Source organism: Pithys albifrons, chromosome 6 (assembly GCF_047495875.1).
Source record: "Pithys albifrons albifrons isolate INPA30051 chromosome 6, PitAlb_v1, whole genome shotgun sequence".
Classification (NCBI taxonomy): Eukaryota; Metazoa; Chordata; class Aves; order Passeriformes; family Thamnophilidae; genus Pithys; species Pithys albifrons.
In genome coordinates this window covers 12611044-12629316 of record NC_092463.1, presented here as the reverse complement: position 1 = coordinate 12629316, position 18273 = coordinate 12611044, and the positions used below count along the sequence as shown (strand labels likewise).

The window sequence follows — 18273 nt, the reverse complement described above, 5'->3', positions numbered from 1 at the left end:
CATCATGCTTAACTGATCCCAGGGTTTTCCTTAAGGTTTTTTAGTGAAGAAATTAAAGGCTTTGAGAATAGCAAGAATTGACTTTGAAACCACCATTCCCAGCTTACTACTGACAGGTTCCTGCATTACACCACCAATTTGAGAGCAAGTTTCAGGTAAGGGGAGGGGAAAGTCTGAGGGGTGATGGAACACACAGCTGATGGATTTAAAACTGGCAAGATTTCAGTGCTTTCTCATCATGCACATTCTACTGCTCATACGATCATACATTTACCTTATCTGATTCTGCTGAATGAAAGGAGGCATAGTCTGTGCTCAGAATCTTTTGTACTTTGACCAACTTTTTAAAGGTAGAACTGGCTAGACTTTTCTAGCTGTATCTGTTTATGGTCTGTCAGTAAATACAAGATGAATTGAACTTAAATACCTATTAACTTCTGGAAACTGTGTTTCTTGGAAAAGCAGGAGGAGCACAGGTGCAGATTTGAAACAGTAAGTGACTAAATTCTTAGTGAAATGGAGCATCAGGACCTCAGCTGAACTTGCACTTAATTTTAATTATCTTCTGTTTGAAAACGTTCACTTGAATTAAGTAGTACATTTTGACCTTTCTTTCCCATAGTGGCTGCAAATTGTCAATCAACAAAGCCAAATACTAAACACATTTTAATAATGTAGCTTCTCAGCAGCAATGTAGTTAAAGGCAGGTAGAGATCCTTTCCCTCCACTAATTTCATAGTATGTAGAAAGCAAAAGAAGCAATAATTGCCAGAAGTGGCAAAGTTATTGAGACTTTAAAATGTTTGAAGAAAGTGAATCCCTTCAAAGTGCAAGATGAAGATGCATGGCAGTGGTGGTAACAGGTGGTTCCACTTGGTCATCACCTGCCCCAAGGTGTTCACAGTACTTCAATGTGTACGCCTTGGAAAAACTGGCTCTGATTAGTCTTTTTACTCAGCTAAAATGGAGAAACTCGAGAGGGATTTATGTGCTGAATAGTATTCTTTAAAATGTTTCCCTAATGCCTTGAAAAACTTGAGAAAATTTGGTATTTTTGTTGGGGCTGCTAGACAAATCAGTCTAGGAAGTTTAATCAGTCAAGTGGCAGCTGCTACCAGCATTGGTTGATGTATAATGTGTGTCTATAATGTCCCATCTCTAACTGGCACTTCGGAATATGAAATTTTTGTCTGTACCGCATCCTTCTAAAGTCTGCTATGTTACAGTGGCTGCAGGAGGGAAGTAAACACTGTGTCAGCATTGAGCTGTACAGGACTAATGTTCCTGTAGTGCTTAGAGCTGTTGATCCTGGGGTGGATTTCAAAACTGAAGGTTGGGTGTGAAATTCTGCAGGCAGGAATAAAAATAAGGTGTTGAACTTAAGATCAGTATGCTTTTTCATGGCTCTGTAAATGACATAGTTAAAAAGTAGCACTTGGAAAGAGACTCGGTAAAAGAATGGGAGAGTGAAGTAGGGCAGAGGGTGTGCAACGCTGCTGTTGAACACAAGGGGCAGAAACATCTGCACGGTGTTCTGTAAAGGTAGAAGCAAATTAGAGCAGGAATGTACGTGCTTGTATTGGTGATGATGATGATGATGATGGCTGGGCTTCGTGAAGGAAGATTTGGGAAGGGCTCTGCCCACGTGGGTGTGCCCTTTGAGCCTGCGCTGTGAATTTTTTAGGTGAGGCCACAGCGTGTGCAGAACTGGCTCCACCCTTTAACTCCTCAGGTTCATCTGCCACGGCTGAGTGAGCTTGGATGGTGACAGTGAAGTCCTCAGGACTAGAACCTACAGTCCCCGGTATTCCCAAGAGGTCTCCCATCCAAGTACTGACTGGGCCTGACCCTGCTGAGCTTCCAAGGTCTGACGGGATCAGACGTCGGTGGCATTTAACTGCCTTATTATGAGAGCCAGTATTCCATCTGATCGTATGAATTGTGTGAAGATGGCTTTACAGCCATGCTTAAATGTCAACTGGATGGTTACTGGCTTAATTTTGTGAGGTAATTTAATCAGTGGTCCTTTTCTCAATTTCATTCTCTTTGTCTAAAATAAACCAGCTTAGGCAAGTTTATGTGTACTTCCAATCGTCCTATATTATTAAGGCAATTCTGCTTATAATTTTTCCAGTCCTTTTCTCTGCGCAAGCACATCAGATTCCATATAAGAGTTAATGAGAACTTTTCACGTTCTGACTTCTGACATAGCAGGAAAACACCGTTTTGCTGTAGGTAAGTGGGTAAAATCACTTATAGCAGCAACTGGGTCTTAAACCAGTTCCCATTTCAGGGTTTTTCAAATCTTCTGCTACTTTTTTTAACAGAAAAGCTCTAAGACTGGGTACTGGTTGGGCACCATGCCTGCTATCGTGTTTTATGGTGTGGACATGATAATCCTCTTTTGAATTGCTGTTCTCCCCAAGTTCCTGTGTATGCTGGAAGTTCCCTTCAGGAGCAAGCCTGAAGTTCTGTCCAACGTTGGTGAATTTTGGGGAGGGAGAGAAAGAAGCAGAGAGGCAATGGCATCCTTGCAGGACTTCTGTGTGCTTCTCTTGCTACAGCTTATTAAGTCTTGTTGGTTTAAGTGTGATTTCTTTCTAATCAGGCTGACATTAGGTGACATCTATGTCCATGCTTTGTTTCAGTCTGTACAGAAGCTCATGAGTAGCAGTTTGCCAGGAGATGGCAGTGAATTACCTGTTTGCACAGCATGACCAGCAGGCAGAATGGCAGTGTCAGGGTGTCCCTGTGAGGTCAAGTGTGCATAGGATGTCCTGTGTTGTTCACTGGGCCTTGACAGACTTGGAGCGTGCCAGTGTCAAAGAGCAAATTTTCCACACACCAGTGCAGAAGAATAAGTACCACTCTGCTGATTTCTGAGAATCCTGAGTGTACTTGTGCATTCATCAAATGCACCAGCAAGGAAATTGAAATACAGACCGTAAATAAAAACTGTTGAGTGTGAAGTGGGTCATATATGCTTGCATACATCAGACGTTAAATATCTTTATAGAGAAAAATTAGGAAATTAATAATGAATGCGCTTTCAGCTGTGAGTGGCTATTTTGGTTACCTGATGGACCTATAAAACACCACTCCTTCTCTCCAGTAGTGACTTCCTAAAAAGCTCAAGCTCCCTTGAGGCAGTTAGGGCCTTTGCTTCAGTCGGCTGCTTGCTCATAGTGTATGCAAGGCCATTGCAGAGACTAGAACAGGACAGGTGTTGGAGTCCTGCATTTCTGCTCTTTAGGGAATCAAAGATCTCAAGTAAGCTGTTTCTCTCTCTGGAGCAGGCCCACATAAAAGATGGATTTCAGAAGAATGCTGTCAATTACAGAAATAGTTTTGAGATAAATCACAGAGCATATAAAGACTGAGACATAAGATGTTCTTGTTAAATAGTGGAAAACAAAACAAAAAAATCTCAGTGACCAGCTATGTCCTAATGTGCTTCAGCTAAAGCTCATGTCAGCAATTGGTTGCAAGACAAATCTGTAGAAAACTGCTTTGTTTAGTGTTTTGATTTAAGGACTCATGAAGTCAGATGTTCTTCACAGCTGCAAGATGCTTGCCAAGGACCTCACTGATATTGCCAGCTGCAACTTGGGCTTGCAAAGGTTTTGACTGCCTCACACATGGGGTATCATGAAGCTTATGTTTTTACTTACTTTCAATGCATGTATTTTTTCTCAGCAAAACAGAAAATTTGGCCTTTTGATACAGAATCCTTCAGTTTTCAGTCTTGACTGGTGCTTTGACTGAACCTCCAATGGATTTATATGAATCCAATGACTCCTATAGCCTCAAAGAACATAGAAATGTTTATGGTTTAGAAACTGATTGTAAGGAATAATGTCAGGTCTTCAGTTTTCCTTTTGTGTAGTTGGTCGGTTTGTTTGTTTTTATTCTTTACTCTTGCATAGGTTAGGGATAAGGGAATTCACCTTAGTTTTTTCTAGAGTGAGAAATGAAAATGTATACAATCTCTCAGCTATGAACTGGCAGGGAAGCCGGTATGTGCCTGGATTAAATTAAGGGTAGAAGTTATTTTTACATTTACTTCCTTTAATTGCAGTTTAAAAGTTTGAACTTCATTACTGGCTGTTTGAAAACTACCTGTTATAAATTCTTCCTTAAGTGAAAATACCTCAGTGCACAAGGAAGAGGATATATGGCCTGGTTGATTGCAACACTTAAGTATTCCTCATCTGCAATAAATCTCTGCTTGAGAGAATTAGTTCAGGTCCTAGAAAAGGAATACTCATTTTATTTCATACCAACTTTAATCTGGCCATGTGGAATTACTCTAGCAACACTTCTTTATGATTTGATATATTTAGCAAATGGTGCAGACTATGAGGTCAGACTTCATTATGATTTTAGTATTTTATTGATTGACACATGGATATGGCTAAAATAGTACAAGTCTATTTTACTGTTAGTAAAAACACAGAGTGTTTCTTTCAGCGAGAAAAAGCAGTCATAATAAAGTGTAATAGTGAATGATATGAGGAATTAATTTGACTGTGTTAGTTGTTGAGTTTTATAGACCTGAAGAATATTTTGTGAGCGCTGGAACTTGCCTTTCTTCCATTTATATCAATCTATAGGGTATTAGTTTTCACTGCAGACCTTGCCTTGCTTTCAGTTTACTGATGAGCCTGTATAGCTTAAAATCACTTCATAGGTCAAATCAACTAGAACTGGTAATAAACTATAAGTAGAAAAGCTTTTACTATATATCATATATGTCATTGTGCATATTGTGTTACCTTTTTTTCTATTAGTTATAACAATTTTTGCAATTAGTGAGGATAACACTAATACAAAAATTGCAAAATAGTTACACTGGGAAGATGAAAATGACGTATTTTTCTCTGTCTTCCTCCCCCACTGCCCATGGACACACATAAATTCCTGAACATTGAAAGAAACAGTTTGCTTCCTCTTGATTTCAAAGCCTGTCTACAGCAAGTTTGACCCAGCAAGTTCACTGCTTCCCTGCTCTCTTGCTGTGTCTCCCAGAGCCATATAGTCCCTCAGATCCTTCATCTGTCTCCATGCCTGTGGTGTTGGATAGGGCATGTTGCTTTGGGTACACTTCTATTTTGTTTTGTTTTTCTGGTTTAATTGCACATTCTGCTAATCTAATGGTGTTTGGCACACTTTGGGGCTTTAAATTGTTCCTTAGCTCTCCACAGATTAAAAATCTGGCTGACAGCAACTGTCAACACCTTTTTTTTTCCAGCCTAATAATAAATTTAATTTCAAAGAGCAAACATATTTCTTCTTTGCAAGGTCAGCTTTTTACATTTTTGTCTTAGCCACTTTCCCAGTTTGCTACTGGTACTGCAGCTGCAATGGAGAGGTTTTCAACCCTTCAGTATCTTGCTACTCTTTCATGTAACCCGTATAAAGAGCTGTATCATAGAATTCTAGAATGGCTTGGGTTGCAAAGGACCAACCCAAAGATCATCTAATTCCAATGCTCTTGGTGTGCACAGGGACATCTTCCACTAGATCAGATTGCTCCATCCAGCCTGGCCTTGAATACTGCCAGGGATGGGGCATCCACTTCCCTGGGCAACCTGTGCCAGAGCTTCACCACCCTCATTGTATAGAATTTCCTTCTGATACCTAATCTAAACCTATTCTCTTTCAGCTCAAATGCATTACCCCCTGTCCTATCACTACATATATGCACAGAAAGATGAAGAGGGGACAAAAAAAAATACTGTTGTGTTACAGTTGTAGACATGATGAACTGAGTTTCACACTGGTAGTTCTACCACAGTGACTTCTTTAATAGGTATTATACCTGTGTGCTTTTTTTCTCCTTTTGTCCTAATTGGGCATATTTGTGTCTGTAACTTGTAACACTGTCACAACCTATCCAGTTTAAGATAGAGTAGAGCCCTTGATAGGTGAGTTTAAGTTTCTTAATCCCTTCAATTGTTGGGAATTAATAGAGCATCTACGGCCCAGTATCATGATGGTTGATGATGCTGTGGGAAGAAGGATGTGGGGAGGCAGGACATACTTCTGTCTAAATAGGCTGACATCTCAAAAATCTAGCAGAAAGGAAGTGTATCATGTTTTAAAAGGTGAGGCTATTGTCTAGCTTGATTTAAGAGTTAAGAGCCACACAGATTCCAAGCAAGTGACATCAGACTAGGCTGAAAGCTGGCTTTACCCTCTTCTCAGGCTTGTTGAGTAACATCCAAAGTCTGCTACTGATTATGTCTTTTAAGTTCCAGATGGATAATTTTTGGAGAGAATGCTTTAGTAAACACTGCAAGTAAAACATTGTATAGCCCTTTTCTCTTTCAATGACATTATGGTCTTTTAGGGAGACACTGTTTGCTTATTCCAAGTATTTGTGTCTGTGCCATAGTTCAGTGTTGTTGTTTCTGCTGAGAGAACAAAAGGTACTTGACTGGAACTGACCCTAGCCAGGGTCAGTTGAAGAGGTGCTGGCCTTTCTCTTTTCTGATAAGCAAACTGATGCTTGACAGGGTTTGTGTTAGTCACAAGAAGATGAAGTAGTGGAGACAGTACCTGAAGTAACCTCTCAACAGGAGGACATGGACCTGCCAGAGTGAGTCCAGAGAAGGCCACAAAGATGCTCAAAGAGGTTGGAGTACCTGTCCTATGAAGATGGGCTGAGAGAGTTGGGGATGTTTACCCTGGAGAAGGCTCTGGGGAGACCTTAGAGCCCCTTCCAGTACCTAAAAGGGGCCTACTGTAAATCTGGGGAGGAATGTTTCACAAAGGCATAGAGTGATAAGGGGTAACAGTTTAAAACTGAAAAAGGTTTAGATTAGATATTAGGAAGAAATTCTTGATCAGGACAGTGGTGAGGCACTGAAACAGATTTTCCAGAGAAGTGTGGCTGCCCTATCTCTGGAAGTGTTCAAGGACAAATTGAACAGGGCTTTAGCCAACCTGGACTCATGGAAAGTGTCCCTGCCCATGGAAGAAGGGTTGGAACCAGATGATCTTCAGGGTCCCACCCCAAACCATCCAATGATCAGCAAGGAGAGGTCTTTTTCTTTCTACTGCTTTTCCTGTGTGACCTGATGGTCTTTGTGGGCTGGTTGCACTGTCTAAAAACAAAAAGCTACAACCTACAAAACATGTTGCTAAACTTTTGTGTCACAGAGCCAAGCATTCTTCTGAGTCAGGTATGAATGGTACTTGATTCTGATGTGACCCTGCAGGGACCCAAGACTTGTCATCAATAGCTGTGCAGCCTTGGTGCTCATCAGCACTGCTTAAACCAAACAAATACAGAATATGAAGGGTTTAAGCATGACCCCAGCTCTTTGGCTCTAAAAGCAGGATTGTTCTCTTAGCAGTGAAAAGGTCAGTTTCCTTTCTTTGCTCCAGTGAACTGATTGACTCTAAGCCAGAATAAGACCCTGCCCTTCCTGGTGGTGCATGGAAGGCAAATGGGGAGCAAGTTTCTACGGGCAAAAGCCAGAAACCCCACCCTTGTGCAAGCTCAATTTAACACAAAGAAGCATCTGAGTTAAACATAAACAAACTTTAAAGAACTAAAGTCAAAATTTAAAAAAAATTTATTCCCTCAATTTTATATACAATAATAACAGTCTCCTGTACAAAGGTGTAAATGGTCTTTGCTGTGAGTTTTTGTGCATATGCAGCTTAATAGACAGATTTAACATTCAATTTGAATCTCAGTGCAAGTAGGCACTAGAACACCCACCATACCTCCAGGGTATAAAGAGACATACCAGTTTTACAGGTTTCTCCATCATATTTTGTTACAGTGCAAAATGCTACGAAATAAGGTTTCTTTAGAAATTCATATAAATTAAACACATATTGCACTTGTCCCAACCAAAAGTGTAACAAGTTGTACTTACTGAACTACTTTGATATGTTTTGAAACATTGCTCACACACATGCACTCCTTCCTTCTGGCTATATGTGCCAAATATGTGTAGCAGGGGAGAGTTTCAAATCTTAAATAACTGTTTACAGCTCTTTGACTAATACAATCCTTCTTCAACAGACTGCTAAAAAAATAATCACAGCAGATTAATGTAACAAGAAAATTCTCTAAACCCCTTTTCAGTTTTCTTTCCAGTGGCACTGTAACTAAATACATAAAAATCAGTACACTTTCAATTCATAATGCAAGTGTATGAAGAGCAACCATTTCGGACACTTACACCTCTGTTTTCTGAAAAGATATGAAACCTGTAGTTCTAAATATGTATGTATTTCTATGGTACTTTGAGCTGCTAAGCCAATATTGCACCCACAAACATTTTGTGCAATACCACAGGCAGGACTTTGACTTCTGTACATCACTGGCTGCTATGGGGCATGTTCGGAGATGTGGTGCAAAGTTGCGTTAACTTTGGAGAACAAAGTCTACTTGGGCTGCACTAACTTAATACAATCTGTGCACCCATCAAAGAAGAAACAGAGGTGAAGGTAAACAACATCAATCTTACTAGATTTAAGTTTCCCTAAATCCTTACAAGCCTTGAGATTTAAAGGAACAAGTGCATTTGAGTGCAGATGCTAATTTTGTGCTTAAGATATTTATTCAAAGCTGAAAGGAGTAGCTTAAATACAAATACTTTCTTTTTTTTTTTTTCCCCAATCTGTATGAACAAAGTTGCTACTAAAACCACTGACATATAAAAGCAGAGGATAAGTAAAACAGATGACTAGCAGAATGCTAGTCCATGTTTTAAACAGTTCAGGGTTACCTGCAAAATGCCTCCAACATGTAATTTCTTCCCCCTACTTCACCTTAGAGGAATATACTTAACTCCTGTCACATACAAAATGAGTATTTCTTTCATTAAAACATTTCTGCATTCAACTCAACTCAGTCATTCACAACATGAGTGGAAGAAAACATGATCTCTGGTACTACTCCAGATCCTCTTCTGGAGCCACAACAGTGACTTTCTAAAGGCAGGTCCCCATCTTACTTGAATACTACTAGATATGGAGTCCTGAATAAGGCAAGACACTGTTTATACAAGTAGTGAGATGAAATCCCAATTTGACACATTTAGGAATTCTTTATACAAATAGCATAGATCTACACTACTTGTGCAGGTCAAGTGTTCATGTTCAACAAAACCCAACCAGCTGGGCTTTGGATGAGGAGAACAAACAGATTAAGTTCACAAACTGGAAGGCTGATGGATTACTGAATCCAATTACCCACATTAAGGAATGTTGTCTTCTGGCCTCATGTACATTAGGAATACAGTGACAGTAGCAAAGGTAGCTGCATTGACAGGAAAAGCACGGAGAAGCGTGGAAGTGAGACCTCTTGTGAACACCCTCCAGCCTTCTTCATGGTAACTCTTTCTGACACAGTCCAGAATGCCCTTGTATTGTGTAACGCCTCCGACCCCATCAGCCTGAAGTCGGGATTTGATCACATCCATGGGATAGGTTGAGAGCCAGGACACAATTCCCGACATCCCTCCAGAAAACAGCAATTTGGGAATAACGTAACTGTCATCAGCTTCACAGCCTAAATACCTAGTCATGCAGTCATAGGTCAGGAAGTAAAAACCAAAGCTTGGAGTTTCTCTAATGAACGTAGAGACCATGCCTCTGTTGATGCCCCTCAACCCTTCCTTTTTATAGATTTTAACCAAACAATCCAGAGAATTTTTGTAGTTCTTTGTTTTCAGTTTGTATTCTCCTGTTCCTTGAAGCTGCATTCGTGTCTTTGCTAACTCCATGGGACAGCAGATGACGCACTGGATAGCCCCTGCTGCCGACCCTGCAAGGAACTGGTTTAGAGGAGTGTCTTTTCCAAGAGCACGAAGTGTGTTTCCTTGCACACCGAACACAAGTGCATTAATGAACGTAAGTCCCATCATTGGTGACCCAATACCTTTATAGAGTCCAAAAGCCTAATGGAAGGAAGGAAAAAAGCTTTTTAACAGTGGTGTTGATAACCTTCTGAAACTGCAGAAAATGGTCTTTCTGGCTCTTCCTTGTGCCCTAACTTTCTAACAGTGACCAGAAGAACAGGACCACCTTGCTTTGGAATAAAAATGTCATCTCTGCCTAGCTCACAAACAACTAAACAACTTAGCAGTACAAATATATAGTTGGACACATCCATAAAATAACCTTAGTCCATCCAGAGAAAAGTTTTCTGGAAAATTCTATACTTTTATGTATCTTAAAGCCTGAAGCTGCCTTTTTAGTTATGTTCTTAAAGCTTCAGCAGCAAAAACACCTCACCAGTTTCTTTACTCATTGCTCAGATTGCTTGGATTCCCATCAAATTAGTTATTTAAATAACCTATTTTATTTAAAAAATTAGCTTCACAAAATTTCTAGCAAGCTTATGATTACAATATCTGTCCTATGGTCAGGTGAGGTTCAGAGTATATTATGTCTTGATCTTCAACATCTGTAGTTTTTTCTAACAGCTTTCCCACTCTTCTGAGTCAAAATACACAAAGATAAAAAAATATGCAAAGCATTAATTTTGTACTTACAGATTCTTGCTTTATGATGGACTGAAAGCAATGGAAAGTCCCACGGTAGAGAGGCTTCTCTACACTTTGAACTTGTAGACGAACCTATAAAAAGTTGTATCAGATACCAATTTGTACATCAGGAGCAGCCTAATGGGTAAACTAGTGTCTTGTACCTATGTGGAGATTTACTACAGCAATGGGTATGCAAGAACACAGGCTGGACACTAGAATGCTGTATGTGGTAAAATAATCTGAAAATCTTGTGTAAGTGTTCTGAATTAATTTGGGGGGTGAAATCATGAAGAGAAGAGGGTTATTAACTTCTTGTGAATATCAGAAAACCAGTCTGTGGAAGGGTACATTGTTATCTAGAATTTCAAACAGAAGTTCTCCACTATGGGCTACAATAGGGACTTTCTTTAGCTGCCAAGAATACTTCTGTTTACACTAAGGAATATCTGTATAAGCCTGATAGAATTTTATTTAAAAAAATATCTGCAAGTCAATCATGAAATAAGAATAGTTTTAAAAGGATAGAAACTTTCAACAACACCCATAGTGTTTCTGATGACCAGATTTGGGTCCATTTGTTGAGATTGGGTGTTTGTTTTTTGGTTTTGTTTTGGTTTTTTTTTTCCCAGAGTAGCTGGGTAGTGACACTTAAGATGTTTGTCTTTGCATAAGGAAAGGAATAAAAAGCCACTTGTCCCTTTATATTTCAGTCTGTTTTTTTAAAAGCTGCTGAATGCAAGCAATTCATGAGGGTGTGGCTGCTTTGAACCTTAATGTTAGTAATCAAATAACTTTTCCAAATCTGAAACAGGATGTTCTACTGGACAGATAGATGTGGCTGTAACTGGCAGTCTTAGGAGGCAGGCCCTTCTCTGGATGTTTCTGAACTGCTAATGGAAAAGTCCAATTCTTTTTTCCGGCTAATTTGCTCTCAGCACGCTTTAAAAAGTCTCAATTGTACTTAGCTCATGCAAAGCCCTACACTGCAATAAACTCAAGAAATTGGTTTCACTGGATTGGCAAAGTTAAAAATCTACCTTTCATCTCCAGCATGGAGGGCTGCAATGTTCTTCAGAAAAGATATTTATCAACCATTTAATGCCACTGCAACTCCAGGGCAAAAACATTCAAGACTCTTATTCTGAGCAAAGGAAAGTATTATCATATCTGTGTGAAAGATTCCTGGACTTTAAATCTTTTATCTGTTTTTGCCTAAGGTAATAAAGACACCACCACAACAATGAAAGGCAAAAAAGATTTGTGGAGGTGGTTTGTCAGAATGCTATATTCAGGTTAGCTTTCTTCAATAGAATTTATATATATATATATATTCCCACAACATGTCACTTTATGCTTTGTAAATAAAACCTTCAGTTTTCAGTATCTTTTTAGTATGCACATTAGTGTATGCTATCCATACGGGGTGGCTGAGTTCACCTCAGGTCCTACAGCATCTCAGGGTTAAAAGCAGTCTTATGGTAGGATTCAAAGAAAATAAATCCTCTGTTACTCAAAGTGATCCTTGGGGGATTGGCAGATTGTCAAAACTGTTACAGAAGCAGATCCCCAAAAATGTTATAAATCTTAACAAGCTATCACAATTGCACAAAGGAAGGTTTTACTCCATTTATAATTTACTGCTATTGTTTCAAACCCCATCTGTGAAGTTAGGGGGCTTCCACAAGGATGTGCTCAGGGAGATTTGCCACTTAGGAACCCTTTTGCTTTATCTTTTCTACACACTTGTGTTTAATAGTTTAGAATTAGCAATATTCTATATATAGTTTGAATTTCCAGAGGCACAGAGCTCCCACTACTTTTGCTTAATAATTTGTGAATTATTAACCAATTAAGCTCTGTTGTAGGATGAAACATTTAGAGAGTACTGACTTTCCAGGTCTAAGAATGAAAAATGTCTCTTTCTCTTGAGCAAAGAATGCTGATCACATCGGGGTGCCCCCATTAGCAAACTGCCACGTAAGGCAATGAGTGCACATAAAACTTTTATTTTGTGTGTAATAATGCCACATTCAACAAGCTCTTTAGTGTGTACAACTATAGGAAGGATGAATCATGTGCAAAGTTTAGCCATCTATTCCATTCATTGTCCAATATTCTTGCTTCCTTCTTATTGGAAACCACTACTACTAATGTTTTGGGTTAAATAGTAACACACAGTAATTCCATTTCACTAAAGATTACTAAAGGTACTCAAGACTAAACAAAAATCCCCAAAAACTACACTCCCCAACAGTCCAAGCATTTAATGATGGGGGAACTAAGTGACTTTAGAAGTGTTGTAGCAATGAAAATGTCCTCCAAGGATATGTAGTGGATAAGACCTCAACAACAATGTGCCTGAGATTTAGTTTTAGAGGCACTGTGTGTGGAAGTGTATACAGCCAGAAATGCATAGCAGAAATAAGGTTCAGAATAAAACTACATTAAAAAAAAAGAAAAAAAGATATTCAAACCCCACTCCCTCCATGCCATAGCTGTTGAAGAGGGACACATCAGTTTAAAACCAAAAAGGGAAAAAGCTTCATAAGTCTTTCAGATCTTTACTTCAACTAACACATTTGGGAATAAATTAAGACTGAGAGAAACAGAAGTGTTCACCTGGGCTATACTTACTAGGTAACTCTCCCGTGATGAGGCTTATCTCTCATCTACAACAAAGTAACACTTTTGCTGTTAATGAAGACAGCCCCTAGCTCAGAAAGTAAAGGCAGTTAAAAGCAAAAAAGCAATTTTATACATTACATCAACAAACCAGGGATAAGCAGTTTGCCAGTTCTGAGATCAGCTCAATTGCAGCTTTCGCAGGGTGACTTCACCGGCTTAATTTCTCCCTGTGTGTCCCACCATCCCCCTCCCCGCTCTGTGAAACATGAGCACCGGCCAAAAAAAAAAAAAAAAAAGAGCTTAAATGCCACGACAGAAGTAAAATTCTGGCTTATCTAAGCAGCTTTCCCATTGTTCAGTTATATTAAAAATGCAGTCTCTGGTGACTACCGGCTAACCTTTTAAATACTGCAGAACCATGAAAAAAGTTAATTCTTAACACATATACATACACAAGTTATGTAATGTCTTTTTTTTCCTTAAAGGCGTGTTAGTTTTCCCACATACAGTGGCGACTATGCCAGTTAATAACACAAACATTAGTATTTGCTCTAACAAAAACCAGATGCTTGTACTACCTTCTAATGGATATGAAAATATCAAGTGCCTTGCTAGATTTCACAAAATATTTAGAGTAATCCAGAAACAAACTATTTGCTTTATTGTAAAGCAAGATGGTTTTTTCCCAAAGCCAATGCATCTATTTTGCAATTAAACACCTGCTGAAATGAGCATGGGAGCCCCAGTTTTTGCAGAGACTTAAATATTTAGTTTCATGCAGTAGAAGCTGTTTCACTTTAAAAAACAAAAATACCCACACATAATTAACTTTAGTCTGAGCATAGAATTTTGGCAGTTTTTCTGGATTCAGTGAAATGACCATCACCTTCAGTTAAGCATGCAAAACGTGGCAGGATGGGGGTGAGGGGAAAGGACAGCTGACCCTGTAGCACCATAAGAAAAAGTCTGGATAATACCATTCCTGAAAATATGTACTAGAATTCAACTGAATTACTTAACAGTCAAATGTACCATATGCTGAGAGACAAAAAGACAGATTTTACATCTGAGCAGCTTCCACTGCAAGCTTGCAAGGAGAACTAATGTCCACTGGCTCAGGAATTTTGTACTGAATTAACCAAGTGCTAGGATACACAACATGGTGATGGCTTTGGTAACAACCTTTGCATATCTAAATTCAGCAAGGTAAAGGTATTCCAAATATAGATCTAGTGCATAGCATGCTGTCTGCTGCAGTCAAGTGATTCGGAGTATTAATTTGGCAGGGAATACATTGATATCCCTTCTATTCTTTCAGCACGAGACTTTGGACAAGGCTGCCAAAAGGTGACTTAAATTTTCTTTCTATTCTGAAAGATGGGTTTGGACTCCTGGGAGCCCTGGCTGAGGGACCCTCCAGGAGATCTCAAATCATATTTGAAGAAGCTGAAGTATGCATAACACATGCAACTAACAGACCATCAGAAAATAAATTTTAACTTGGAAAGGTACAAAAATATATGATACTTGGAAGATAAAGCCCCCAGACAAACTTCATACTTGGATTTTTATTCACTTACACCCTTTGGCTAGTGCTACAAATTAAGTAGTAAGTAGCAGAGCTTGAGGGGAAAACAAAATACAATAACCTAGTAACAAAGCAGGTTTGAGTTACAAATGCAGGGAAAGGCAGTTCTAGCAGTTAGTGTTGAACAGCTGCAGAGAAGTGAGCTTAGAACAAAATTTAGTTAAATGTAGGATTGTATTTCCAAATACAATATTGTTACTGCACTCATGAACTTGCAGTTTAGGTCAAGGTTTGCTATGTTACTGGGTTGTCATTTCTGAAGGGCTGGAGATTGAAAAAAAAAATCTATAAACAGGTTGTGGAGGCTTGTTCCAAGCTTTCCCACACAGATTTATGCTCCTACAGTGTCTGGGGATTTTTTTGTTTTTCCTCCCCCATTCCTTGGAGAAATGAAGTTTTCTACTTAGAGGCAAAGATATTTCATAATCAACCCACCTTAACAGTGTCAAAGGGATGTCCTACCAGCACTCCAGCAGCACCTGAAACAAAGAAAATGCCATGGTTATTACTGAGATTTCTTCCTGGGTCTGGGTCTACAGTAGCCCAAACAGGACCACCAGCCTGCGGTGTGAGCTCAGACTGCTTTTGGCAGACCAGGCCATGAGCGTCTTATCAAGTCAGAAGATAAGATATCTACATTCAGTCCTTCAGGCCGGCACTAGGTGCCTTTATGCTTCTCTTCAGGCTTCTGAGCCCCAGGCTGTGTTTGAGGTGTGTGACTACAGAGCCTGGCACATCATATGGAACGTGCAGCTGTGACTCCCAGCCTCAGCCCAAGGTAAGTCCAGTGGGCAGAAAATGCAGGTTTCTTCTGAAGCACAGTATGTGTAACCCTGTGCAGGAACATGAAACATTTCAGCTTCTCGAAAGGCAGAAGAACATTTCTGTTTTCTGGCTGTAGCCTTTCCAGATGTCATAGTAGCACCTGCAGCAGGACCTTGTGTTACCAAACCCCTTTGCATTGTTCTAGCATTAAAGGACTTTACAGAAGTCACCAGCAGGCCTATTAGCTACACCAATCTCGATACAGGCATTTTGCACACACAGGCTGAAGCAAGGAATCCTCTAGCTCTGTATTTCTGTGACCCAGCAATCCTTAATGTTCGCTGACAACAGTGAGAACCACAAGAGCTTCAGTGTGCCTTCCCACATTTGCAGAAAGATAGCTGCCCTCCCTCTCTCGAGGAAGAAGTGAAAGCAATACTGTGCCCACTTCAGGATGGTGCAGACCAGGTTGTTTGAGGCCAGCACAGTGGCAAAACAGCCCGAGACAGAAAAACAGCAATGCATGCCGTGTTCGGCATGGAAAGGCCAGTGGTACAGCTGACCCTGCAGGATCCCCAGCATGGCAAGGATTGCTTGGATGAAGCCAGAGAAATGTTGAAAGAAGAAATTAAACCCAAAGATAATCTATTTACCAGGTTGGCAAGGAGAACAGCAAGCGCAAATACCCGAAAAGAAGCAAGAATAAATCTCCTGAACACAATTTAACAGCTGCTAAAAATAGCAGACGGCAGGCCGGCAGCAGATGCACCGGGAAGCGTCGTGCGCGTTCTCTGCTTCTCTCCATCTTAAAGCCCCCCGCTGTCCGTGTGCCCAGGTCAGGGCTCCCGATCGCGCTGCTGCCCCTCCGGTCACCCCAGGCCTCCTGCCCACCCCCCCACTTCTTTCAGTAGCTCCGGGCAAGCCCCGCTGCTGCGGCACGGCCGCGGAGGGCACGGCCCACACCGCCCCGGCTACGCGGGGACCCTGACAGCTTCCCCACCCGGGCTCGGTTCCACCTGCAGCGGGGCGGCCGCGCTCATCACCCCCGCTCCGGCACCAACCTGCGCTCCCCAAAAACAGCGCCGCGCCCAGCGCTCCCCTCCAACCTGCCTTTCTTCCGCATTAAAAAAAAATTGGGGTTTCCCCATTCTCCGCCTTTTCTCCCTTTGCCACCTACACCCCTTTTCCTTTTGCGCTTGTTTTTATCTTCCTTTCACTCCCTCCCTTCTGCTTTTCCTTTGCCCTTTTTCATCCCCTTTCCCATAATTTTTTTTTATTATTGTGTTGAGGGTTTATCCTGCAGCTCCCGCCGCCGCCACTCACCGCCCACGCATCCCGCCAGAAAATCCAGAGCCATGCCGGCACAGTGGGTCCCGGCGGGGTCCGCCCGTGCGCGCTATCGCTCCGCACTCTGTCGCTGCCCGCCCGCCGCCCGCCCTTTCTACTGCCCGCCTCCCCGCCCGAGAGGGGCCGGGCCGAGGCAACGGGGGCGGGGGCGACCGGACAACTCCCCCCCTCCGCCCCCGTCCACTGGCGGCCGCGCGGGGCCGCCTTCGGCCAAAGGGCGGGACGGGGATGTGGCTGCCGGGAGCGGTGGGGTCCGGCACTTGGTGCCCTTTCCGCATTTCCGATCCCCCCTTCTTCCCTGGCCGCCTCCAAACCTGTCACTGCTTTTTCGGCAACAGCTGCGTGATTAAGTGGAAGTAAAGACTGGGGGAAAAAAATCGGAGGTGGGGAGGTGGCGGCTGGGAGATGGAGGGGACAGAGCATCCCTCTAGCCGAGCATCAGTAGTGCCGGAGTGTTTTTGGGTGGTTCAGGGTGGCATCTTGCCTTCTGCGGGAGGCATCCCTGAGCGCTGGTGGTTGGAAAGCCTGTGGAGCTGATGCCATGAAGACTTTGGAGTGGGTGCCACCTTTTAATAGAGTGAAATGTCTGTAACATCCCTTCTATGAGGAAAGGCTGAGAGAGTCAGGGATGTTCAGCCTCTACAAGACAAGGGAGACCTTGTTCACAGAATCACAGAATGGGTCAGGTTGGAAGGGACCACAGTGGATTATCTTGTCCAGCCTCTCTGCTCAGGCAGGGTCATCCTAGAGAACACGGCATAGGATTGTGTCTAGATGGTTCTTGGATATCTCCAGTGAGGGACACTCCATACCATCTCTGGTCAATCTGTTTCAGTGCTCAGTCACTGCACAGTAAAGTTCTTCCTCATGCTCAGGTGGAATTTCCTGTTCATCAGTTTCTGCCCATTGCCTCTTGTCCTGTTGATCGGCATCACCAAGCAGAGCCCAGCTCCATCCTCTATGCACCCTCCCTTTAGATACTTACAGACAGTGATGAGACCCCCTCTCAGTTCTCTTTTCTCAAGGCTGAACAGGCCCAGCTCCCTTAGCCTTTCTTCATAAGAGATGCTCCAGTCCTTTATCAAATTCGTAGCTGTCTGCTGGAACTACTCCAGGAGTTTCATGTCTCTCTTGTACTGAGGAGATCAGAACTGGACACAGTAATCCAGATGTGGTCTTATCAGGGCTGACTAAAGGGGCAGGATCACCTCCTTCAACCTGCTGGCAACACTCTTCCTAATTGTCTTCCCATTTATTGTGGCTATTCAACACAGTGTTGGTTTATAAAAGTGGAGAGAGACTTTTTACCCAGGGCCTGTTGTGATAGAACAGAGCATAACCATTTAAACTATAAGAGGGCAGGTTTAGATTAGATATTAGGAAAAAATTCCTTTACTGGGAGGGTGGGGAGGTGCTGGAACAGGTTGTCCAGGG

The 18273-nt window shown here is 41.7% G+C and overlaps 1 protein-coding gene across 1 annotated transcript; it reads right to left on the bottom strand.

The window, feature by feature from the left end:
• Window positions 1-7565: 7565 nt before the first annotated feature.
• Window positions 7566-16914, bottom strand: SLC25A29 (solute carrier family 25 member 29). The gene is made up of 4 exons (XM_071557520.1): window positions 16816-16914; window positions 15163-15206; window positions 10521-10604; window positions 7566-9923 (listed from the first exon to the last, which is right to left on the bottom strand). The coding sequence occupies exons 1-4, from the start codon at window positions 16847-16849 to the stop codon at window positions 9222-9224; spliced, it is 864 nt and encodes a 287-aa protein (XP_071413621.1). The 5' UTR covers window positions 16850-16914; the 3' UTR covers window positions 7566-9221.
• Window positions 16915-18273: the final 1359 nt, after the last annotated feature.

What these genes read in the sequence shown, in the direction of transcription:
- SLC25A29 (XM_071557520.1), bottom strand. Translation starts at nt 16,849, where the DNA reads ATGGCTCTGGATTTTCTGGCGGGATGCGTGGGCG. An exon ending in TCTGGCGGGATGCGTGGGCG is followed by an intron (nt 15,207 to 16,815) that starts GTGAGTGGCGGC and finishes TCTTTGTTTCAG; the next exon opens with GTGCTGCTGGAGTGCTGGTA. An exon ending in CCATCATAAAGCAAGAATCT is followed by an intron (nt 9,924 to 10,520) that starts GTAAGTACAAAA and finishes TCCTTCCATTAG; the next exon opens with GCTTTTGGACTCTATAAAGG.